The following is a 25,714-nucleotide window of genomic DNA, read 5'->3' as shown; positions in this document are numbered from 1 at the left end:
CCCCTCCATCAGCAGGTTTCCAGAGAAGGCAAAGGCAGCTGGCCGTGAGCAGTTCTCCCCACTGCGGCACGGGGCAACGCAATAAAGCCCAGCACCAGTCCCTGCGCTGCCTTCTCCACTTCACTGCCTCATGCTCCGCTTCCCCTTCCCAGGAAGGACCTCACAGCCACAGGGCAGGCCACGGTGCCATCCCACCACAGCAAATGTCCCAGCAGAAAGGGTTTTTCTTGCTGAAAAGCTGCTTAGCAGCTTATGGAAACAATAAAAGTAGTATTATCTTCAATGGTGAGGCAGATGGTTTGGATGATTGGTTTGACTTTTAAGCTGGATTTGAGCTAAGGATATTCTGATTTTTAACAATTTTTGGCTGGTCAGACTCCGGCAGCGTAATCCCAGGCTTCCCGCTCCCCATAAATCCAGTCGTCTGTGCACTGGGGACTGTGGGATGCTGACCCACCCAGGGCAGGGTGGGGGGCACGGAGACACCTGCATGGGAGGGGGTACCCAGATCCCCACCACCCGTGCTGGTAACCACCCAACCCCTCTGCCACCACCATGGCCACCACCAGCTCTCCACATGCTGGGTGTTACCACTGCCACTGCGACCTTGCCACCTCAACCTTGCTGGGACGAGACCCTTCTCTGCTCCCATCCAGCGTGGGCGGCAGCGCTCTGCAAATCCATCGCTGGCAGGAGCCCAGGCCTGAGCTTCTCTCCCTCGACATTGTCTTTTTCAAAGGGATTTATTTAGTCTTTCTTCTAATTATCAGGAGCTGCGGACTTCCCTCTACCATCTGAGCGCTGTTACCAGCCCGCAACACTCCTCCTGACGACACCGAGCGCCTGTTCTTGCTGTCGCCCCCACAGCCGGTGGCATTATGGTGCTGCCGTATGGAATGCTCAGCAGACCATGTCTTGCCCACTGTTGCACAGTCAGACACCTTCTCCACCTCTCCTGCAGCAGTGACCCTCACTCATATGAGACCGTCCCCAGGGCAGCGGGGGCTGTCTTCCTCCAGGGCTTGCCAGCAGCATCCAGTCTTCGCGGGATTGTTCCCTTCCCTGTGTTTGGCTTAATCCAAGGCAAAGAAAGCATTTGGGAATGAAATCCAGGTTCAGCCCCATTGGGGTTGGGGAAGACTCCTCCAGAGGGCAGCTCCAGCCAAATAAAAGCCATCCCTGGTGGGTCATGGTTAACCTCCGGACGTGTAGCACCCAGCGAGGAAAAAAGCAGAGTTTCCCACCTAATTATTAAGTTACTAATTAGCAGCTGCCCCACCAGAGAAAAACCATCACACCCAGCACGTCCTTCGTATGAGAATTGTTTTTATTTAGCAAATCTCCAGAGCGTTAAAATAAAACTCTCATAAAACAAGGGTCGTCTTTGTGTTTGCATTGAATTGGTAAACTGGGCAAAAAAGGAAGACTTCCACAGAGGTCAAAGGTCACCCAAAACATCCCTTTAAGAGACAGACATCACTTTTCTGAGCCACTCACAAGCCTCTATAGTGGCTGACTATTGCTGGTGACGCAGAGGGCATGGGAGGGAGGCAGTGAATGACTGGGGTGAAGGTTGTCGGGAGGGCTTTGTGCCCTTTGATTCAGTGCTGCAACCAGACAAAATCATTTCCCTGCTGTTCCCAGGTCATGAAATACCAGGGGGGAAAAAAAAGTCTGGAGTAAGGAACAGGGGTGGCTTGAGGGCTGTTTGTAAGCAGCAGCGCAGAGGCTGCAGGAAGGTGGCCCTGCGAAGGGTGAGCTGTGGGTACTGGGAAGGAGAAAACAGCTGCTGGCAGGGGGGTGCAAAGCTGTTTCTCCTTGGCCCCACACTGGGCAGCCAGGATGGGGAACAGAGCTGTGCCCCTGCGGCGGTGATGGCTGTGAGCTCAGTGCCCGATCCCCAGCATCTTTACCCCTTCAGCTCCCGTGGGGCCTGGCAAAGCACTGCCAGAGCTGCCAGGCTTATCTTTAGCTCTGTTCCCTCCCTCGCCCCCGCGCCCACCTCCTCGCCGCGCACCGCGTCCCCGGCCCCCACCAAAACACACTGTTACATAAGCGCTCGCAGCAACCATCTGGGGCTGAGTCAGCCACCAACCCAAACGGACAGCAAGCCCACGAGGCAGGGATGCCAGCCCCCAGATAACAGGCTTTTGGGGTCACCTCCCCTCTTGAGAGCCCGGCGTTCCCACCCCAGACCCTGCATGGGTGCTGCAGCCCCCCAAGCAGCGACCCTGGAAGGGGACAGGGAGAACGCCCCAGTCTGGGGCACAGGCGTGATGCCTGGGGTCATCAGGCAGCCCTGGTGGAGGTGAAAACTTAATTACACACTGATAAGGTCTTGCCAAAATAAATGCGCCAGCTGCAGGGGAAGAGGAGGGGAAGCATCAACTGGCTGGGAAAAGGGTGTTAGGCTGCCAGCTCTATCCACAACCCTGACACCCCATCAGAAACCCTTCTGCACTTAGAGGAGCACCACCATGCCCAATTTGACTCCAAATCTGTTTGTCTGGTTGTATTTTTGTCCAAAAACTGGGATCAGGATAGGGGGGAAGGTATCCTTTGCCTCCGCTATATGACCGTTTTTCTCCAAGAACAGCATCGTGGTGAGCGACCTGAACTTTGCAGCATTGTGCTGATTCACGACAGCTTGTCACCAAAACTGCCTAAAACCAACAGAAAAAAAGGGACGCTGACTCATGTGTCTCCCCTGCTTGGGGAGAAATGTGAAAGGTGAACAGAGTACTTAACAGGTGATAATTACATTCAGTGCTAAAAACCGCAATCCATATTAATAAGCTGGTATGTTATTAGTGATAGAGGATTTTTATAACTTAAAAAAAATAATATTGAAGGTTTTTAACCTTGACAGTGACCTTTTAACAACAAGTGTAAGGAAACCCCTAATTTTGTCCCACTCATACTTAGAAATCTGTGTTAAGGAGAAACTCCAGCCATTGCTTTCCCTGTCTCCCTGCAGGATGCTGGGGGACGTGTCCCTGGCAGTATCCCATTATACAGCGGGATGAAACATAGCGTGGGATGTGGCACAAAAGGGTTGGAGAGCCAACCCCTTATTGGGAGAGCTCCTGGCATTGCCATTCAGGGCAGGTGGAAGGAGAGAAAGGAGTCAGAGAGGGTCCACCTTAATGCAGGCTGAAAAAGCAAATTGCTGTCAGGAGAGCAGAGATGCTGCTTCGTTACTATGGTTACCCCCAGAGACAACCAAGCATCCTTGGGTATCGCCCTGCGGTACCTGAGCTGCTCCCAGCTGCCTGGGATGGCACTGGGGAGATTCAGGTGGGCAATTTTGGATGTATTTGTAGAGTCTGAGCTTCTCAAAGCAGCCAGGAGGGAGGATGCATCCAAGCTGGTGGGGAGCATCATCTCCAGTGGGGCATGGGGAAAGTTTCTGCCTCCACCCTTCTGAGATGTGATGCAACATCTTAGCTTGACTGGGGAGGATTCCTAAGGAGCCAGACCTTGCCTGCGTGCCACTGTGGTTTTGGCCAGCAAGACAGCAATCCCTGTGTCAGCACATGCAACCAGGACAGGCAGCACGGTGTGGAAACCCATGCAGGCTCCATCCTGGTGGGAATCCAGTGCTAACAGAGGCTCGCAGCCACTCTGCCCTCTTACTGCCTGCTCGGGAAGAGTTGCTGCACCCAGATTTTGGTGCTGGTGTGTTTGAGCCAAATCCTCCTAAGGCAACAGAAAGACACCCTGCTTTGGGGAGGCCAGAAACCTCTGCAGGGCGTGGAGAGAGGCCCTGGTACCCTGAAGCCAAAGGGAAAGAGACACAAAGGCAGTCATCAAGGGCTGGTGTAACGGTGAATTTAGAGAAGGTTTTAGCATTTATGGATACCTTATATATTAAAAGTGTAGTTTGCCAGCTAGGAAACAGCCCCCAAATCAGCCCACTGGCAGCATCCCTGCCAAAACCACCCTGATAGTACTTGCAAGGCACAAGCAAAGTCCTTCCCCACAGAGGCAGCCCTGCCACCACCCTTTAATTTCGCTCTAGCCCCTGAACATGAGGATGGTTGGAGTGGAAGTAAAGCAAGGACCAAATGTCCTGGTAGCACATTTCCTGCGGTCCCAGCATCAGCTCAGCTCCCCGGGGATTTCTGCTACAAGCAGCTACCGAGGGAGGAATTCTGGAGGCAGCGAAAAGCGCCCCTGGGGAGCTGCCGGCTCCTGAATCATTAAATGCTTCCACAAATGAAGCGATGGGTTCTGTAGTGCAAACTGCTGCGCGAGGAGTCCCCGCTGCACGGCACAGCAAACCCTGAGAGTGGAGGCACAAGAGCTTTGGGAAGCTGCTGCATGGGCTGCTGCTTGTCCCCAGGGGAGATGCTGGCAAGGGCCTGCAGAAACATCCCCCACGCCCTCCCTGGCATTTTCCTTTCTGAAATCCAGCCCTCATTTTGGAGAAGAGCAGGGAGGTTTTCCCCATCTCACTTCCTGCCTGCCTCTAACAGGCCATTACCTCCCCCAACAACCCCTCATCCTCTCCTCAGCAAGAGAAAAGCTTCCAGAAAAGCATCTGGTCCAGATTTAAAGGCATTAGGAGACAGGGACTGGTAGCCTGTTCTAATAGCTAATCATTATTAAAAGAACGCTCCTTATTTCCAAGACAGATTTGTCTGGCTTCAGCTTCCAGGAAGAGGTGGTTATTATGCCTTTCCTTGGTAGATTAAGATACCTCTTTGTACCAGTGTATTCTGCCCGTGACAAATGGTGTAATCAAGCCACCTCTCAGGCTCCTCCTCTCATAAATTAAACAGGCTGCACTCTGAAATCATGCTTAGCCCCAGCCTTATCTTTGATGGTTAGAATGAGTGGCTGGCAATGATTTTTTTTAATGAGTAAAAAACTCCTTTATAGGGGAAGGAATGGAGTTGAAGGGACTCAATTGACCACCACTGGTGAGTGGAAACTATCTGCTCGACCCAAATTCAGACCTGACCAGCCTGGGAAATGATGATGAGTAATTTCTCCAGGTTCTCTTGGTACGTGAGCCCTGTTCCCTGCAGCAGCGAGGTGCAAAAGCCAGGAGGAAAATCCAGGATGGTAAATCCAGGGGCTCCGTGTCCACCAGCCCATTAACCTCTCCATAAATAGTGTCCCACGGACTTGCTCTGCTTTCATTCGGCCGTGACGTACCATTAAAGACATTTAAACTGTCACTTGGCTGTGGCACGGTGTCCCCTGAGGTCCCCGGAGGAGGTGATGCTCATAGGAAATAGATCCTTTTGGAGCCCAAGGGCGACCAAGGTCACTCTGGGAAGATTTGTTGGGTCAGTCTCAGATGACTGGGCTCTTTCTGCTTGGGCTCCAGACACGTTTTCCCATCTCCGGGCTCCCCGCATGGCTGAGTCGCTGCTCTCCGGTCCCTTGGCTCAAGCCCATCAAGGCAGTGCAGCAAAGCAAACGGTACCCACGTGAGGAGCGTGGGGTCCTACAGCCCACCCGGTCCTGCCAAGCACCCCTGCACCCCCTTCCCCATGGAGAGGAAAATTATCATCTCCAGCAGGATAACACGGAATATTCAGAGTGGTTTTTATTTGCTCCTACCTAGAGGCAGCAGGATGGAGGTTTATTAAAGGGCTCCTAAAAAACACCTCTGTTTGTCCTGCTGGCCCCTAGTCCTGCTCAAAGTTTGCTGCATGTATGTATTATATGCGACAACTGACAGCCTTGAAGCCACATTTGAAGTTTGCTACAGGCAGACACTTCCCTACAATCTTTAAAATATACAGCATGACGCGAGATATTTTAAATAGATCAAAATACATTTATTACATATTTATATTATTTTCTCTAGTCTATTTATATCTTTTGGAGACTCTTATATATAATATATATAATATATTTAAAATAACATAAAATTGGCCAGTTTTGTCATCTGAAATACATTTTACAAATATATATATACATTGTCACATATATCTCAAATATATGTGCAATGAGACAGAGAAACACCAGAGGTGGAAAAGGTACAGATACTTTCATTGCATCCATCAGCTCCTCTATCGCTGCACGTCACCGTCGCCCCAGTGAACGGACTTGGCGTTTTACCTCTGGGAAACCAGTGCTCCCAGTTGCCAACCTGCCCACGTCTCGGTCCCCAAACCACCTGAGGCCAAGCCTGAGGGAGCACTGGGGTGTGTCTGGGGGGATGGAGGACAGATGTTGCCCCTGGGAAGGGGCATTGGGACAGATGTGCACAGCTGGCGGGCACCAGGGCTCAGCGAGGTGACGGGTGGCATCAGGTCAGGCACCATCCCACGTCCCCTCCTTGCTCATAACGCAGACAAATCCTGCCTTGCACCACCCCCTCAGCCGTGACAGCATCACTGAATTGGGGGGTGGGTGAGCAGGATCCGGCCGCAGCTCCAGCCCCGGCTGCCACACGCTCAGTTCGGCATGCAAGAAATGGAAGAGGACACAGGGGACTCTTTTGGTTGTCAGCGCAAGAGGAAAGGGTTTAAAAATAAAGGTATTTGTTCTGCCTTATTAAAGATAGAAAAGGTGGCTCTGAATTCATCTCCTACAAAAGGTTTGAAGGTCAAGCAGGCACCGAATCGTGAAAGGTTAAGCGCTAAGTGATTGTCCCAGCCCTAAAAGACTAAGTGCACTAAACTCGGTTATGAGAAGCTAAGGCTCTTCCCGATGGCTCCAAGGACCCACTGCCCGGCTAAGCAGGGACACCTCGTGTCTGGCAGGGACCAAGGATGCTCTTTGCAGCTGGTGGGTTCGGGGTGCAGGGATGCAGCCGCTTTCTGCTCTCCCTGGTGCATTTTGAGGGGTGAAGCCAAGTGGGAGCAGCAGCGAGCCCGTCCCCCGTCCTCAGCCAGGGCAGCAGCTGCTGCCCCAAGTCGAGGGCAACCTCTGCGGGAGGCTGGCCAAGAGGATTAGCGACTCTTTCCTTTCTTGGACTCTGACCATCCTCCAAGGATCAAGTGTTAACCCCGTGGATGGAGCGGCTTTGGCTCAGAGGAAATGGCCGGGGGCTGTTTTGGGGGGGACCGTGCCCCCTCGCTCAGCTCCAAGCCTCTTCTCACCGGGATCCTGCTCCATCCTTGCCATGACCGACACCAAACCCCCCACCCTAAAAGCATCCCTATGCATTTCCAGCCCTTCTGAGGAACCCAAGAGCCAAACAACCCCCACTTTTTGGCTTTTTTCACCTTTTTTCTCCCTCCCCTCCCCTCCCCTTCTTTGACAATTCACGTGATTAATCTGCCCCTGATGGTAGGAAAAAAGACCTTTAGCTCAGAGCACGCACAGGTAGGCAAAAATAATATTTATACACTATATACGGGTGTGGTCCAATGCCAGGACGAGGACTATACAGTATATATACGACCGCTCGCCAGAGCTAGAGTCTCACTAGCGGGGTTCAGGGAAGGGGGTGCATGAACGGGGGCCACGGAGGGTCCGAACCCCACCTTGCCGTGCCGGCCACGGGCACTCCCCAGCCCAGTTCACGTCCTCCCACGCAGCAGTTTAAAAATACATCTGTATATATTATTCTATTCTCCCAGGTAACACTGTACAATCGTAGAAGTTTCTTTAAAAGCAATAATTTACTTAAAGACATCTCTATTTCTCTTTCATTTTTATACAAATATTTACTGTGAGATACATATACATTTATAAAGAAATTAACCCTCTGAGAATCCTACAGCAGCAAGATGTGCACCTTTTTGTAATAATTATTATTTATTCAAAAGAACCTAAAACCACTTAAAAGCAATTTTTTTTTAAAAAAAAAATAAGTAGTGCGCACACAAAATCTCTCTGTGTCCCCCCCCATCCTTCCCACCCCCCCAGATGCTATGAGGCAAAAAAGGGGGTGGTAAAACCATCCCCTCCTGGGAGCGAAGGGCCCAGTGTTGGGTTGGCGTCTGCGTTCACTGCCTTAGAAACACAAACGTCACGGCCGGAGCTCAGTGGCACATCCCGACGTGTCCCCGCTTTTGGGGACAGCCCGTTTGGGGCCACTCAGTGCCAAAATGACTGGTTCCCTCCCAGAGCTGCCCCCAGGGATATTTTCTCCCAGTGGCTGGTTTTTAGGGGAAGACAAAACCAGAGCAGCCCTTTGGTGGGCGGCATGGGTTGGCAGTGATGGATGATGGTGGGAACAGGGTGGGAAAAAGGTCTGTCGGGATGAAGTCCTGGTCCTCGTCCCGTGGCCGGCCAGGGAGACGGGACGCTCGGGGGCACAGGGCGGTAGGGATGGGGACAGAGGCAGCCACTCTCCTTTGCAAGGAGAAGATGGGGATGGGAACACAGGAGAAATCCTGTCTCTTCCACTGATGTTCGGAGGTTGCATGGCAAGTTATCAGCTGGGACGTGGCTTCCCTGAGGGTAGAAAAGCACTGGGGTCCTGTCACAGCCAAAACACTGCCATGGACCCCACTCCTGATCCCTTCTCCCCAAGGACGTGTGTTACCAGGGCTCCTCATCCAGGGTTTAGGTGCTGCGTGCCTGTGGGTACTTCAGCATTTCCCACAGCCACAGGGAGCAGGAAACCAGGTTTTGGCTCCCAGAGCACCAATAAGCAGCACGGCTGGGATGAAGGGACCTGCAATCTGCCTCCTCTGGCTCCTTCCCTCTGCGCAAAGCAGGGAGTAGGGCAGGACCAAAGGCTCCCCGTGCACAGGGTGGTTTGTCTTGCGCTGTAGCAAAAGCTAAAGCAGCGTGCCACCAAGGCCAGCCTAAGACACAGCAGAGAGTGGGGTGCAGGTGCTGCCGTGGGGGCAGAGCAAAGGGCAGGTCACCCCAGGGGTGAGGCTGCAAGCAGGGTGCCAGGGAGGAGGGCTGGGACATGGGATGAGTTTACATCTCTAAGGCACAATCCACCTTGAGGCTGGGACGCGGGGACGGGTTGAAGCACAAGCCGGGGTGGTTTTCTCGACTGGCATCTGTTGTTTTGGGGAAAGCATCTGCCTCTGAAGAGGACTCTCCGGTGAACAGGGAATTCATAATCCCAACCTGGCATGGAGACAGCTCCTGTGCTAGAAGAACAACACGACCTTCACACTGATTTCCGTGTTTGAAATGATTTTTCAAGGGAGGAAATACCCAATTTGTTGGCAAAGTGGGAAAACTCCCAAATTTGAGACCTTTAGGCTCTCCTTTTTGTGCTTTTCACTATTTTGTCCCATTTACAGTGAACCATATGAACTCCCCATCGGAGATGTTGAAGGAGATCCAGCACTTCAGCAGCCGATGCCCCACACACAATTTTTACCCTGAAGATCAATTTTTGCAGAAATTGGCTAATTACTGCCTTTACAATGATTCTTTCTATCACAGCCTTGCCTTTTCCTTATTAGCTACTTTGCCAGTAATTACACTGCTCGCTTCCTCTGCCACGGACCTCCAGCCACTTACAGCTGTTTTCTGCCTACCAAGCTGTGCCAGTGGAAATAAAAACCACCTCAAAATCAGATGCAGTCTTGACTTCTAGCCTTGCATCTACCGAGCGAGTCACCTCCTCAAAGGACCCCAGTGGCTCATTCATTCCCTTGTTCATTTTTACAAAATACTGAATCACTTCTTTCAGATTTAATATTATTATTGTTATTATTATTGTTATTATTTTGGTAAACAGTCTCCCAAACGGTACGGTGAAAAAATTAAAAACCCTCTCACCTCCCTCCCCCACTTTTTTTCCCCAAATTAAAAAGAAGTACGTTAATGTTGCATGTTATTTCAAGTGTTGTTCTTGTGCAACTGAATCAGACCACCTGCCGGAAGGAGCGATTTTTTTGTTGTTGCTGCTCAGTTAAAAAATAAAAGGAAAAAAAAAAAAGAGAGAAAGATTTGTTTCCTGATATTTCCTCTTTTTTTGGATCTCGCAGTGCTTGGCTCCAAGAAAACGCTGGCATTTTCCCCGCAGGGAGAGCAAAGCCCTGCAGGGCCGTGTGGGGCGAGCGCCTGCCCACACCCCACGGACACTCCTCTCTCCACCCATCCATCCATCCATCCATCCGTCTGTCCCCCTTGAGCCGTCGGCCCCACGGTGGGCACCGGGCGCGGGGGACGCTGTGGGCCTGCCGCCATCCCCTCCTGCAGACCGCTCAGTGGTTATTGCGATGAAACTGAAAACTATGAACGATACTAATTTCTCAAGCATTCCTATGGCACTTGCATTGTTCTGCATAATTTGAGCGGGTGGTAGGGGAAGAGATTAGAGGAGGAAAAAAAATACCCTCGGAAAAGTCAATGGAAGGACCAAGAGTCATATTTCCGACTCCCTCCTGTACGACCGCTGATCCAGAGCTATTGTGGCTTGAAGCCTATCAAACTCGTGCCTGTTGTCTGGGCTCAGGTCCTCCAAACCCCGGCTGTCGTCATCTTCTTCTTCCTCGTCACGGCTCATGAAGGCCAGCTCGTTCTCATAGCAGAAGGAGTTGGTGCTGGGCAGCAAGAATTTGTTCTCCACCAAGTCTTTGGCGCTGCAACGGGGGGTGGACGGGACCTCGTAGGTTTTGTGGAAGTGGGAATAGTCTACTTTGTACTGGTTTTTCTCCTCAAACAAGACAGGCTCGAAGCGGTGGCCCCAGAGGATTTCACTGGCCAAGTAGGAGCTCCGAGCTTGCGTAGTCATAGCAGTGGCTTCTACCATGCCTTCCAGGATGACCACAATCTCAAAGTCATCTGTCTCCAAGTCTTGGCGGCTGATCCCAAACAAGGGGCTGTCTTCGTTGATCTCATGGAGAATTGTGATTGGGGACACCAAGAAGATACGGTCCAAGCCTTTATCAAACCCCACATCAATGTCTATTTGGTCGAGTGGTATGTACTCCCCTTCTTCTGTGATCCTGGGCTTAATTAGCTGAGCTCTTACGTGGGCTTCTACTATGTGGCTTTTCCGGAGGTTCCCAACTCTCCACATCAGGCAGAGTTTTCCATCTCTCATTGCCACTACTGCGTTATGGCTGAAAAGTAACGTCTGAGCCCGTTTTTTGGGCCTCGCCATCTTTGCCATTATTGCACCAATCATGAAAGAGTCAATTATACACCCCACAATGGACTGAACCACCACCATGAAGACAGCAAGTGGGCACTCCTCTGTTACACAGCGGAAGCCATAACCAATAGTCGTTTGGGTCTCTATGGAGAACAGAAAAGCAGCCACAAAGCCATTGACCTGCAGAACGCAAGGCTTGAAGGTATCGTCTCCACCTGGGTTTTCTAGATCTCCGTGAATGAGTGCAATTAGCCAGAAAATCAGCCCAAACAATAACCAGGACACCAGAAATGCCAGGGAAAAGAGCAAGAGCATATACCTCCAGCGGATGTCAACGCACGTGGTGAACATGTCTGCAATGTACCTCTGTGGCTTGTCATCCATGTTGGTGAACTCCACGTTGCACTGACCATTCTTCTTTACAAACCTGTTCCTGCATTTTCTCCTGGTGTGGATTTTCCCATTGCCAAAGCCGTTGATACCTGGCATGGTGGTCAACCTCAGCCCGTCTTCCTCAGAGGACACGATGCTGTAAGGGTTGACTCTGCCTGCAGTCATCCCTGAGCCAAGCCCACAGTGAAGGTGAGGGGTCTTGTGACTCCCAGCGTCCCCCTGGCCCACCCCTGCCCACCCCCCAAATTCTGTTGCAGTGGAAGAGAAGTCCCGAGCTTCTACGTCTTGGCTGCCACGTCACCACGTGGATCTTGTAAGAGGCTCTGCAAGGAGAAAACAAAGACACAGCCATTACCTCTCACGGCAAAGGAATCCAAGGGGGTGTTTGGCCATGGGTCTGATGGGGTGGGTGGCTGCACGTTGAACGAGGACCTCTCCAAATTCCTCCTAGGGCTAGGCAGTTCCTAAAAACTACACATAAGGAAGGACGAAGGTCTTAGAGTTTGTTCTTTCATTCTACAAAGCGAGTGAGGAAATGTTGTTGGGGAGTTGTGGCATTTGTGGGACGCTCAAAGACACCAGTGGATGAAAAACTTTGAGTAGCACTGGAGTCTCTCCCCTTCGCTTTTCTCATGAGCAATGCTGTTGGAGCAGGGTCAGGCTGCTGAAGAGGAAAGCAGAGAGGCCAAGCTGCTCTCCTTAGCACGGAGATATTAATAAAGGTATGCCTGAAAGCGGCTCCATCAGTTCACATTGCCTGTGCCAGATGGACCACTGCCCAGCACATTTCAGCAGCTCTCACCCCACCTCCCAACCACCAGCTCTTCTGGGGTCTAGAGAAACCACAGGGAGATGTGGATTTAACCTCTGTCCCCCAGCCCAGGGTTGGGAGAGGACAAGACCAACGTGCAGCCAGTTGGAGAAGGCCCCAGGAAGGCACTTGCTGAGGGCAGATGTCCTGAGGAGCAATATTCCCAACGCATCCTTTGGGACATGTTGCTATCTACGGTCACAGATGGGTTTTGCTGGCCAAGACTTATGAAGGGACAACTGTCACTGGGGAACAGGGAGTTGTTTTGATCTCTTCTGGAGGGCTCAGCTGCAGGGTCAGAAACCTATGCTCAGCTTTGCCTGGAAGAGATGTAGCATGGACATGGGAGAGGCAGCCCAAGTTGAGTGGGCCGTCCTGTGCAGGTGAGCCCACGGTGGGAGAACCCAGTGGAACCCTGCCAGGCAGCCAGAACCCCCCCAGCCCCTCTGCAAAGGCACATGGAGCTGCATCAGGAAGCAGACAGGCTTGTGAAAAAGCCACATGGCACATCCCAAATGCCCAAAAGAGATCGCACTGCAGGAACATTCTCCAAACCATCCCTTGCTGCAGCCCATCCTTTCATCTAGTGATATGGGACGTGTCGCTGGTGATGAAACCATCCTGCTGGCAATGAGACCCGCTTGGAACAGCGGCATGGGAGGGGAGCAGGTACAGAGCCCCCGCCATACCCTGTCTCCCTAGCACAGAGGAGCCCAGCTCATGCCTAGAGGCACAGGCAGAACCGCCGGGCTGTACGTGCTGTGTCGGATCTGCCGGCCTGATCGATGGGGTCGATTCCTGCAATCAGCTCGAGTCCCTGGGGACACAGTGGGACAAGCACACCCTTTCCATTACATGGTGGCCAGGGCCAGCCCAGTGCCAGGGAGCACTGCCAGGCACAGCCTGCCTGGGGCTGCGTCAGCCCAGCTAGCAACGATATCCCAGATTTTACTTCTACCCTGGCCTTTTGCTGAAATTCTCCTCAAATCCAGCCTGGGACTTGGGAATCCCTGCAGAAGCCCAGCACCGCAAGCAGGAGCACTCACAACCTGCCCAAACCTCCAAGTTCTGGACACAGATCCACGTGTGCCACCGTCCTATACACCAAACAACAGCATTTCCACCTGCTGTAATTCAGGCATAACCATTTTTTTTTTATCCCCAAAGCTGATTTTCCCTGCACCACAGATATTTGTCAGTGCGTTGGCAAACCAAGCGGTCGCACGCACCCGGCTGGGGCAGTCGTCACGAGATCCTCTCCTTCCCTACAGCCACAGAGAAAACAAGCACGAACAGCTGATATTAACGGTGAATATTTACAACCTCCAATCACTGGAAGTCAAATGGGACCAAAGTGGCCTCGCAGAGCTGACACACCAGGCTGGCTGCAGTCTCACACTGCCAAACTCCAGCCCGGTCTCCCACCCCAAGGCTTCCTCCTGACCACACTGGCTAGATTTTTGAAGGCTTTCTCGCCTCTATTTTTTAATGACTGTTGAACTTTTGGAGACAAAAAAGGCTGCTTCGACATCACCCCTTCGTCTCGCCCCAAGGGAATATGCCGAACGCTTTGGCCACAGGATGAATTTGCTGTTGGGTTTTTTTTTTAATTAATTCTAGATGCATTTGAGAAGTGAACAAAATGCAATGAGCTCCCAGTGACCTGCAAGAGGATTAGCTGGGGTCTGGATTAACTGTGCTGGGAGGGGAGCTGTGCCCGGGTGACTGCGGAGGCAGCAGCGCTGCCCTCACCCAGGCTGACGCTCCCGGGGACCCTCGGGCTCCCCAGTCACCACCACTGCTTCCCTCCACCTTCTTCTTTCCCCCTTCCCTCTTTCCTTCCGTCCTTTCTTGCTTTCTCTGTTTCTTCCTTTCTCTCTCCTTCCTTCCTGCTCTCCATCTCTTTCCTCTTTCCTTCTTCTCTATTTCTTCCTTCCTTCCTTCCTTCTTTCCTTCCTTCCTTCCTTCCTTCCTTCCTTCCTTCCTTCCTTCCTTCCTTCCTTCCTTCCTTCCTTCCTTCCTTCTTTTTCTTTTTCTTTTTCTTTTTCTTTTTCTTTTTCTTTTTCTTTTTCTTTTTCTTTTTCTTTTTCTTTTTCTTTTTCTTTTTCTTTTTCTCTTCTTCTTTTTCTTCTTCTTCTTTTTCTTCTTCTTCTTCTTCTCCTCCTCCTTCTTCTTCTCCTCCTCTCTTGCACTTTCTTCTACTCTTTCTCTCTTCTCTTTCTCCCTTATTTTTTTCTCCCCTCCCTTCTTTCCCTTTCCTCCTTCTCCTCCCATGTCACGGAGGGTTTCTCCCTGCCCAAGCACCTGGATGTTGGGGAAACTCTGCTGCAAAGCGGTGCACCACAGACCTGAGAGGCTGACATTCCTTCATGACACAGCTTGTGTCCCACAGGGGACCCCACATTCACCAGCACTGCAACTCCTTGGAACACCAAAGCTCTTGGGGGGGACAACCCCTCCAGCCCTGGGCTGGCAGTGGCAGCGTGGGGAGACGGCAGCTAAATAAAGGCGAGCAAAGTGGATCTGTCGGAGCAGGCGGCCGCCTGCGGCTCGTACTTTATTTAGCACATTTTTGTTTGAAAAATACGCTTTCTCGAGTTCACTGAAAGCTGAATTTCTTGGTTTGGTTTTGATTTTTAAGGCTGGAGCCTCACGCTGCCGCTGCAGGAGGTTCTGGCTGAGAGAGCGCTCATGCGAATGTTTAGAAACCTGTGGCTGGATGGGCTCTGCCACAGGCACCGCTGCCCTGTGGTCACCCTGCATCTCCTTGGGCCACCAGTGCCATCCTCCAGCATCACCCTGGCATCTCCCCACAACCAGAGCTGTCCCAGAGCACTGGTGGAGCTATTCCAGGAGGTTACATCCCCCTCCTTGCCTCCTTCCCAGGAGTTTCGCACCCCTGACCATCACAATTTTACTGCCTGAGAGCAAACTCAAAACTTCCCTTAATAACCACTGCCCCTTAATCCCCAGCTTTGGTGCAGACAAACCCATCCTGGCTGTCGGGCAGGACCGGGACCATCCCCTGCTGCTCACACCACACGTCTTCTGCAGCACTAATAGTGTTAACATGTAGGAAATAAAACAGACCTGTAATATTAATAGCGGGAAGGAACGGCCCCCAGCTCCCGGCAGGCTCTGAACGCAGCGATGCCGTGGACTACCCCACCTAACGAGCTGACACCAGAGGCAACAGCTCCTGCCACTAAACCGAAGCAACCAAACTCCCACCACAGAGCGGTTTCCCACAGAGAATCCAAGAATCTCCAGCAATCTGCCAACTTGCACAGCTCATATTATTTCTTTCTTTCTTTTTAAAAAAGAGAGCTAAATGTTACAACAATATTCTGAACAGGCAGCACGCCGGGAAAATGAGGCGAGTGCCGGGGAGGTCATTAGTTCAAACCAGCTGACTATGTCGATCTTATATATCATCACACCTTTCCCTGTACCTCCTGAAGGGATGCATTTTGGGGTGAGGGATGCAGTGACCGAGCTGTTCTCTTTCCCCTGCAACTTCCCAGTGTGGATTTTCTCCCACCTTACAGAGGCGTGTAAGGAACTGCACTGTGATTTGATGGGATCAACCCAGGGGGGCACTTGAGGGAGCCAAGCTGGGACCTGCGGGTACCCTGGTAGGAGAGGTGACCATCCAGGAGGGGATGGTGCAAGGAGGTCACACTGAGTGCTGCTGCCTGCCCTGCGCTGAGAGATAACACTGCTATCTCCCGCAGCGATGCCCTTCATGCCCCAGCAGCCGACAGCAATGTCAGCGGAGAGGAGGGAGCTCTGTGCCCTCACAGCCGAGGGTGTCCAAACCCCATCCCGAAAGAGTGACCCAGAACATGGGGGTGCGGCAGAGCTGGGGGCTCCTCCAGGTGGGATGCAAAGCAGGGACCCTGCAGCCGGGTCCCGGCCAAGAGCATCCCCTCTGTGCTGGCGCAGTGCTGCTGCCTGAATAATTCCCTCCTCTGACACCCTGTCTTTTGGGCACTTCTGATAAATTAAGGGCCGAGACAGGGCAGGGCAGGCCCTGACAAATCCAGCGGATAAATGAAATCCTGCTCTCCCTCCACTACCAGGGAGGAAGCTCCCAACACAGTGCATTCCTAATGGGAAAAAACTGCTCTTGTTTTGGCAGAGACGCAGGTAGAAAAGAGCCATGGCGAAGCACTGCTCCACTGGACCCCCATGCACCCCTCTAATGCCAGCAAGCAGCCAAGCAATCGCTCTCTGCAAGCCTCACTGGTGTGTACAGGAGGGAAACTGAGGCATGAGGGACAAGGAAGGCCCTTGGCAAGGAAACTGGAGGCAACTGGATGCCTGGAGAGGTGCTGGCTCATCTACATCCCACTGAGCCACGTGCGGATGCCACCGCAGGCATGGGAGGAGAAACGGAGCCACGTGCAGCACTCGGCTTCACTGGGGCCAGGTGGCTTGTGCTTCAGCACCCCAAAAGTCCTGCTGAAAGTGTCCTGGATCAGTGGAGATCCTGGAAAATATCCCTTCAGAGGCTGCATGGCATAATGGAGGGGATCAAGGATCCCTGTCTGACTGCCTCTGTGCACATTCCAGCCCCGGCAGCAGTGGTACCCAGCCCCGCTCCCATACCCGTAGCTGGGGTGGCAGAACCCCAGAGCCGTACATCCATCCCACTGCCCCCCCTGCATGGGCTGCTGGTCAGGAAATGCCACAGCAGTGACGGTCCCCACAGCCGCAGCCAGCCCTGCCACCCGCTGCGTCCTGAAATCCCGTCTCACCTGCCTAGAAAAAGCTGGCTGTTTGTCTGTCTGCTCGCATCCGTACAGCCAGACAGTGGGACACGGCTGGGGATGGGGATGGGGATGAGGGGCACGAAGGCCTTGAGAGGGGCAATCCACACTGGAGGCTGCCGAAGGATGCCCCAAAATCCCAGGGGATGCAGCCAGACTGCCCTCCCCCTGCAACACCCCTATCTTCAGGGTACCCCCAAGCCCCTTCCCCTCCCCTGCAGCCCCCCCGCAGCTCAGAGGATGGGTGTTAATACCCCAGCAGGATTAATACCCCCAGGCAGGGGGGGCTTTGGGCACCGGGGAGGAGGGGGTCAGCCCTTACCTGGCGTGTGCCCGGGGGGGTCTCCCCAGCACTCCCCGTCCATGGCTGCGGGGCATGGGGTGCCCAGTGGCCCTGCTGCAGCCCAGGCGAGAGACAGAGAGTTTTAATTGAATTTCTAGATTATCCCGGGGGAGAAGTTGTAATCTCCTTAAATCCAACCTCTGGTCGAGTCCCCTAACCTACTGTCCTGCGCTGAGGAAGGGATTTAGCAAGGGGGAGGGGAGCTTTCCCAGCCTGCTGATGCCCAGCACCCTGCATCCCACAGGATTTGTCCCTCAGGACATCAGAGATCTGCTACCAACACCCCTGCAGCCCCAGGAATTCAGGTTCTGTAGCCCCTCTCCCTACATCCTACCCCTTGATCTTTAAGATTCCTTTCAACTCAAAACCTTCTATGGTGACCGGAGGATCCTGGGAGACTCCTAGGGCCAGCGGGGCTGGGACACAGGCGATGGAGGTGTTGGGTGGAGAAAGGGAGCTGAGTCAGTGGGATGTTTGGAAGGTGAAGATGAGCCTTTCCTGTGTGGGACTCATGGCTGGGAGGTGCCTGGAGTTTTGAATTGAAATATCACCTGTGCCCGAGGTGCTGCGGCGTTGTGCAAGTTGCCAAGTAAGTCCCCTTCCCCGCCTGGGCTGCAGTGGGTACCTCCTTCCCAAAAAGCCCCATTCCTGGACCGCCTGGGTCAGAGGGTGTTTTCGGATGAGTGACCTTCGGATGTCCCTGCGCCTGCCCCTGCACTCTTCGCCATCACATGGCCCTGGTGCCTCCCGCGTGATCCCAAATCTGGATATGAGCTGGGCTCCAGCCACAGCCCCAAACCCTCCTAGGGGACAAATGCTAGTGATGGGGCTGCAAGGAGATGACGGCAGAGCTGAAATCAGCCAGCCGCGCTCCTGCCTGCCCTGTGCCCTGGTTGTGCCATTGCTGGGCCATCTGCAGGGACTCCGGTTCCCATCATTGATGGTAGGTTCCCATCCAGCTCATGCCAAGAAGCTCAGGGGGAAGGCAGCAACCCTGCCCCAGCCCAAGGGGATCACTCGGCTGCTAAAAAGCACTGTGGGAAGAAATGGAAAATGGGACTGAAAGAGCAAATGTCTTCGAGTGGACTTTATCACCAATCAAACGGTGATGAGTGGAAGGGCTGCAGTGCCGAGGGGCTCCCATGCTACTGGTAGCACCAGGGCACTGCTCGGCAGCATCCCTGCGGCATCACAGGCATGAATTATTTTAAGACCCCTCTCACAGAGCAATTGCTGCCTACACCGTACGGATAAAGGCAGAAGGTGACCCGGACCACATTCAGCCACAGCTTGCCCATGGCAGGACTACTTCTGCATCTCTTGCTTGCCCAGCTCCCACCAGTGATATCCCTTTCCCAAATCGCATCACCCCCAAGGTGGGTTTTCCCACAGAGCTCCGCTCTCACCCAGTGCAAACTCCCTCCAGAAGCCGTGTCTCCTGCTTAAGCGAAATCGCGCGTGTGGGCAGAGCCCGCGCCCAGGGAATGTTTATCCTGAAGGAGCGATGTGCGGCAGGTTGGGAACGATGGGGCTGCCAGCCGATGGAGCAGTGAGCGGCGGGGAGAGTGACGCCAAATGCTTAGACACTGCTTGGCGTTGCTGTCTCCGCAGTGGTGTTTCAGTTGGGAATGGCACAGAGAGGAGCGGGGTGAGCATTGAGCCATCTCAGGATGTACAAATCCCTTCCACAACGCGGAGATGGGATGCAAGGAAGGCTGAGCCATCAACTATTCTTCAGCATCCTCCACTTATTTTTGGGCTTTGAACCCAAAATTATTCCTGCTCCATCCAAGCATTAGCAATTGCTCAACTCTTGGTGAGACATACAGCGCGTGTCCCGCTATCCCAGGAAATTTTCCTGTCTCCACGGCTTTTCTGGCACAAAGTTGCTATTTCCACCCCAGAAGTGAACTGCATTTCCAGTGCCCTTTGGCATCACCATGGGTTAAGGTGTCAACAGAGCTCTAAACTTGACTTCTAACCCAAGGAGGAAGGAAATGGGGAGGAAGGACACGCCATGCTCGGGCAGAGCCACCTTCCTGGCTCTACTTACCCTGCGATGGCAGCAAGAGCCGCAGGTGCTGAGCCCGATGCCGGCAGCTGAGCGAACGGGCGGGCGGCAGGGACTTTGCTGGGCAGCATGCTGCTGTCCTGGCTAATTGCTCGAGAGCTCAGATTACAGCCTCTCTTCTTCCCTACATGTACAGGCGCTGGCACCTCGGCTGCAGCTGTGGGGAACCACCACCAGCGAGGGGGACATCCACCTTCAGTGGTATTTCTAAGGGGTAGGGGGCGAAATCACGAGCGAGAGTGGTAAGAAGACCAGTAGCTTTGTTGGTCTCAGGGGACTGGGATAGAAGTAGCTCAAACAGAATTTTAAGGACTTTTTGGAGTGTGAAGAACCAGCCAGAAGGATGTGACACTTTCAAACCTAGGGGATCAGACACCAGGGCCAGGCAGTTGTTGGTTCAAGACAAGATCTTGGTTGTCTTGCCATTTAATGACAGTCATGATCCCACCTTCAAGCATTTCCTAGGGGAGGAAGAAAAATCCCCCTCCTTTTCTATTGCAGGTGGTGATCCCCCTGGCCCAGGTGTGATGCGGTCTGACATCCTCGAGACACTTCGCACTGCTTTGTTGCTACCAGTTTTCTTCCACCTCATTGCTCTGTGCGTACCAGTTCAAGAGTTTCTGTGTCTTTTAAATCCTGCAAGGGCTCCCTTTGAATGGTCTCATTCCTCGAGCTGAGCATGGTGGGAGACCTCCTTCCCGGAGAATACTGGGATTCTGGCCCTTGTTATCTGCCTTTTGCACCCTGACCCAGTTTCACAGGGGAACTGGACACCCCCATATTGCAGATATGATCCCAAACCCAAGTAGCTGCAAGGGACGCAAAGGCAGGGCGGGGTATTTTGGGGACCGTCTTTATCTGCTGCAGCAAAGATTTAGCACAAGTGTTGTGTAATGTCTGGGGCGGGGGGGACTCGCTGCGCCCCATCCCCTCCCGCCATCAAGGATCAGCAGCTCAATTAATCCTCCCTCATTCCCTGCCCGTGGGTACGAGCCCTGGGCACCCTCTCAGCTGGGTCCCAGCAGCAAGAAGTCAAATCTCTACCTGGAGTGAGCATCCTTGGGAAGCCCGACTCAAACAGGGGTGGCCATGAAGGTACCCACCGGGCAGATGTGGAAGTCCCTAAAATAACTCCCTCCTCATTATTTCTGTGCCCCAGCACTGGATGCTGTTGTGTATTGCTTCATTAAAGGGCCCATCAGCTGCAGACCCTGTGGGCAAAGACCCGGGCATTTAAAGGGTTGGTTTTAAACCAACAAGGTTCAGCGCTCACCCAGCTGTGTTCCCTCCTCCACTGATGGGTGGCTCGCTCAGGGATGCACTGCTGGATCACAAAAGCAATAAAGTAGAAGCCAGGAACAACTTTTTTTTTTAGCCAGCCCTAAAAGCCAACACCTACATGTGTTCCTGGGCAACCCTGCAATAAACAAGGTGAGCGCAAAGCCCGATGTTGGCAAGCCCAGGCACTGCTACGCTCGCGCACGCAGCCTGACAAGGAGCAGGGCACTGTTTCTCCAGCAAGAAAACCAAAATACCATCAAAGGAAGATTTTGGAGGGCAAAGGTGGTGGCACATTGCTGCCAGCCACAACAGCCAACCTAACATCCATGGTCCTTGTCCTGCTCGCCATCATCCCTTGGAGATGTAAAGCCGGGCACCGCGCAGCATCCCGGCATGGCCAGGTGGCCGCGGTGGCATCAGGCAGGCATAGAGCAAAGGTGCCTGTGGCTGGAGAGGTGGTCAGGTCTGGTGACTTTGGGGAGGGTGGGACATGGTGACATGCCTTCGGTGAAGAGCCACATGGAGAGTTACACAACGCTGCCCCGGTCGCCCTTGGCTGTGCGCGCTGTGCACGCTCCTATCGACACGGCCCCGGCCGCCCTCCAACATCCCCACAGGGAGATAACTTTGCAAGTGGCATAAACGTAAGCGCACGTGAGTGGGGGGGACCTGCTCCAGCCCCCCCTGCACCCTCCCACAGCGGGCATCAGCGACGCCTGGGACTCGCCAGAGTCCCGCTGTACCCTGGCTCAGCCGTGCCGATGGCAGGGGGGTCAGGAGGGTTGGGATGGTGCTGTGAGGAGTGGAGGGAACAGGGTAAACACCCATCACCAAATCCCAACACAGAGGTTTTTAGGACATGAAGGACCAGCCAGAAGGATTAGAACCTGGGGGATGAGACACCAGATTACAGGGGAAAGCAGTCAGTGGACACGGGCAGAACCTCAATTCTTTGCACTCGTCACTTAACAACGGCCATGACCCAAAAAGCACCTTCAAGCCTTTCCCAAAGGAGGAAGAAAAATCACTCTCTTTTTCCGCTGGAGGTAAAAAACACTTGCTGATCCCACCAGTGCTCTTGCCAGCAGCAAGGAGCCCTCCCCTTACCGCAGAAGTAGGATGCAGCGGGGATGCTTTCACTCAAAGAAAAGGGGAAACTGAGGCAGAGCAGCTGGATGGGCCCAAGTGTGGGGACTGGCTGCAGCCCCTGTCATCACCTTCCCCCCAGCGTGGCCTGGCCTGAGTTCGAGGTATTTATAAAGCCGATAAGGGAGCAGAAAGAATTTTCCAAACGCCAAAGTTACGTAACCTCTCCTCGCCCTCCACGGACATCATCTGTAATTATAGGCTTGCAGCGAGGCAAGCGCTCCATGGTGGGACTGGCAGGAAGCCACTGCTGCCAGTGTCCCCCGAAAGGGCTTCACCCTCCTCTCCCTAACTGCGAGGGGTCCCCAGAGCCAGGCACCAGCCCGTGCCATCACCAGGCACCCGGCACCCCATCCCTGGGGACCCTGGTGGTATCACAATTGGTCCCCCCACTGTGTGGGAAGCCCAGGTTTTCGGCTGGGCTCTGGGTGGCCAAACCCCTCGGGGTGCGCACACCCCTCCAACCCATCCTGGCACGCGCTGGATGTCAAAGCAGATGACAGCCCGAGCGCTGCTGACATTGCCATGGTGACTCAAACACTGCTGCTGGGAGGACTCATGTGCACCACCACCTGCACCCACAAAGCAGGCAACACCCCTCAAGTACCCCCTGTCCCCCACCAGCCTCATTTCCACCACTTTTTGTGCCATTGCACCCAAAGGCCGCTTCCAAAACCTCCTCCATCACCTCACAGCTGCCTTCAACTCCACCAGCTGTGCCTCAGTTTCCCTAGCCATGCGCTTGCTGCCTGGAGAGAACGGTATCCCCTCCCTGGGATATTTCTCTCTCGCTCAACTTTGACCAAGGTGGCAGAGTTGGAGGGATGCTGAGCAAAGGCTCTGTCGCTGTGGCAACCCGCCGTGGCCGTCTCCAGGAGACCGCCCAGGGATATTGCAGAGCCGCTCCGGAGGCAGAGCAAGAGGGACCAGGGCTGGAGATGGGGTGTCCATAGGGATGCCACAACCCCCACACATTATCCCACCAGACCCACAGCTTGGATCAATGTAGCAGTGTAAAAGGACCCTGAAAACGGACACCGATGTGACTCGGGCAGCGGGCTGAGCACCGACTAGCTCATGGCACCCCAGGCTGGCAGTGATACCAGCAGGATGTTCCCGGGCAGGTGTGGGGCACTGACTTTTTCAGGGACACCTGCAGGGCTGTGGAAATAATTGCTGGTAATAAGCCCGTTAGCCTCTTAACCCTCATTAAGCAGCTTAGGGGAGACACACGCTGTTATACGCAAACCCGGAGGTGGAGAAGGCCCTTGTCAGGGCAAAGGGGTGTTATTGCTGGGGATGGGATTTCAGTGGGTGCTGCAGGGGTGTCACCAGGGGCACAGCTCCATCCCTCCCTCCAGCAAGCTCCCCTCCTGCATCCAGCCCCCCCTTGTTGCTCTTTGCCAGCCAGGATCATTGGTAGCTCGCGGCAGCGCTGAGCAGCGGGCAGGGACGGTGATGACAGGCTGTCACACCCGTGTGACGAGTGTGGGAGGTCTCAGCCACAGTCACGCTTGCAGGGAGGAGCGGGGTGGCTGACAGCATGGGGAGACAGCCCGGCCAGCGCCCGACACCGCGGCTGGGGAACGGAGCAGGACATTTCTAATCGCTACAGCTGGACAATTTCCCACTTTTACATTTGCTAAATTAAAGGATGTCAGTGTCTGATGCCAAGCCCAGGCTCCCTTGGAAATTTAAACTAATGACGGTGAAGAAAACGAGCTGAAACCAGAGCACAAGCACTCCCACGTTTTCCAGCCACATCACCCCTTACCAGTCATGACCATGGCAGGGTTTCAATGGCAGCTCACAAAGCATCAACCATCCCGAAGATCTCGATGTTTTGCCTCAAACCGCTGCCTTGCTCGGCAAGCCAGGCTGCCGTGCCGGGGTCCCCAGAAAGACCCTCAGCCTCCTGCAGCCTCCCAGATGGTAAACATATCCCTCCTTTATGGAGGGAGCTGCTCTAGGCAACGGGGTTTCCATCAGCATGGAGTGGAAGTGGGGAGAAGCAGAGTGACAAGGGCAATGTCGGTATTTCTCCAGATCTGGTGATTCCCCCCGGCTGGTTCCATCCTGCCCAGCCCCACACAGGCAGGCGGTGGGGTCCCAGCACAGCTCCGGGGTTCAAGCTGCCACACAGCCCCTTCGCTGCCCCTTTTCCCTATGGAAATACCTGGGCTCAGGCATGGGTTTCAGTCCCTGGTGCTCCCCGGGCTCCACCGGGGTGGGTTTGCGCTGCAGCTGAGCGAAATCACAGCGTGGTTGGTTTGGGTTTTATGTTTTTTTTTTCCTTTTATAATTTTCTCTGTGAGATAAAATTAAACAAACAAGCCCTTCTGGGAGCGGTGTGAGGAATGGAGCGTGCTTTCCTACAGATGTGTGCGTCCTCAGCAAGTACAACCAACGCATTAAGCTTTCCACGTGGCTGGGACATTCGCACAACCGCCCTCCCCTTCACCTCCTGTGGTTGTGCTGGTGGGAGAAGGGTTCACCACCCAGCCTCCCACCCCATGAAGTCACTACCCAAACACCTATTTTTCACAAAAACGGTGAAAACGGGTGTTTTTCCCTGATCTCACCACCTTTCCATTGATTTAGAGTGGTCTTCAGCACGAGGCTGGGAGTGCTCCACAAAGCAGCATGTGCGGGTGAAGGATAGGAGAGGATGGGATGCGGCCAGGCGTCTCCCAGGGGATGGGACTGCAGAGGAGGGGGAATGATGTGAGTCAGGAGCAGAGACAGGGCCCAAAAAAGCCCCCAAACCAAGGAGGAACGGCTGTACCACAAAAACTTGCAAACACACCTGAACTTCCCATCTTTATCTGATTCAAGAGCCAGCGCAGAAGCCACTGCCATAGCTTTGCAGACCACCGGTGGGTTTTGTAGTGCAATCTGGACCACAGATCTATGCAAATCCTTAAGGCAGAAGTCTTTATGGAGGCATATGACAACCGAAAAAGAATAGCGCTCAGTGCTCTACTCCCACACGCCACCCCCCAACTTCACCATCTTTTAAATCAGTCTTAAGTTGGAAGAATTCAAATCAACACTGTCGTCACAGAGCCAAGCAGAGAGGTGACACAACTTGGATGCTGCCAGGGAAATTGCCCCCCTGAGAATTCTATCAGCCCATCGTTTTTTAAAGCCCCATCGAGGAAAACAAATGAACTGACAACCCACTGCCTTCAGCCTTCCATCTCTTCAGGCCAGGGCTGCCGGAGAGGTTTCCCACCAGCCTTTCCCCTGGGACCGACGGGAGGGGGACCACAGGGAGAAAAAAATATCCAAGACATGCTGTTGAGATGGGAGAACTGCAGTTGGAAAAGAAATCAAAGCTTCCAAAGAGAGAGATGCCAAAGAGATAAGTTGTTCCCCAAAGAAACAGGACATTCCTCTCTGAGGGGGAGGAAGGGAGGAGGATGGCTGGTACCACCTCTTTCAGCTACCCATCGTAGGTGCTCAGGAGACTCTGCGCACAGCAGGCTGCTCGGGCGGCTTGTCCTCGCTGTGTAATGCTGCAGACACAGATGGTATCACAGCTACTGACTTTTTTTTTTGTTGTGTGTTGTTTTTTTAGGTTTTTTTTTTTCCTCTCCTAAAAGAACATTTTCCATTTGGAGGAAAGGTTGCTGGGTTCTACCAACAGTCAGGCAGATGTGGAGCCACGCTCTGGGCTCCTGGAGACCTTCCTGCGCTGTGCTCCCAGCCCCTCCATGGTCTCAGGGGATGTGGCTTGGCATCCACAAACTCCTTGAGGCTCCTATGGGATTCTCATAGGGAAGGAGCTGGGGGAAAAAGTGATCCTTTGCTGCAAAAATCACCAAAGCTGGGTCCCAGTCCAGTCGGTGAAGAATTGCCTGTTTAGATTTTCCTCACAAAACATTTTTGGGTTGCACAAGCAACAGGATCA

At 53.5% G+C, this 25,714-nt stretch overlaps 1 protein-coding gene and 2 long non-coding RNA genes across 6 annotated transcripts in view; 2 read left to right on the top strand and 1 right to left on the bottom strand.

Moving 5' to 3' along the window:
* Positions 1–1,296, top strand: part of LOC128853771 (uncharacterized) — a 38,463-nt gene extending 37,167 nt beyond the window's left edge. For both annotated transcript variants that reach the window (XR_008452525.1, XR_008452524.1), the window contains one exon: positions 771–1,296. This is a non-coding gene — a long non-coding RNA (uncharacterized LOC128853771). The remainder of the gene's footprint in view (positions 1–770) is intronic.
* An 8,593-nt stretch (positions 1,297–9,889) lies between these two features.
* Positions 9,890–25,714, bottom strand: part of LOC104062507 (potassium inwardly rectifying channel subfamily J member 12) — a 29,429-nt gene continuing 13,604 nt past the window's right edge. The window contains exons 1-2 of one of the 3 annotated variants that reach the window (XM_054080644.1): positions 19,357–19,540; positions 9,890–11,700 (exon numbers count right to left, since the gene is read on the bottom strand). In XM_054080644.1, coding sequence (XP_053936619.1) covers positions 10,253–11,542 — 1,290 coding nt within the window. In that variant the 5' untranslated portion in view covers positions 11,543–11,700; positions 19,357–19,540 and the 3' untranslated portion in view covers positions 9,890–10,252. Of the gene's footprint in view, positions 11,701–18,709; positions 19,330–19,356; positions 19,541–25,714 lie in introns of those variants that run through there. The other 2 variants (XM_054080643.1, XM_054080642.1) reach the window with 2 other exon arrangements.
* Positions 17,287–24,730, top strand: LOC128853720 (uncharacterized). Its single transcript, XR_008452430.1, has 3 exons — positions 17,287–18,246; positions 19,511–19,588; positions 19,876–24,730. It is a non-coding gene; the product is annotated as an uncharacterized LOC128853720 (long non-coding RNA).

This window comes from Cuculus canorus, chromosome 15 (assembly GCF_017976375.1).
Source record: "Cuculus canorus isolate bCucCan1 chromosome 15, bCucCan1.pri, whole genome shotgun sequence".
Taxonomy (NCBI): Eukaryota; Metazoa; Chordata; class Aves; order Cuculiformes; family Cuculidae; genus Cuculus; species Cuculus canorus.
The sequence above is the reverse complement of the archived record's forward strand: the minus strand, read 5'-3'. Positions and strand labels throughout refer to the sequence as shown.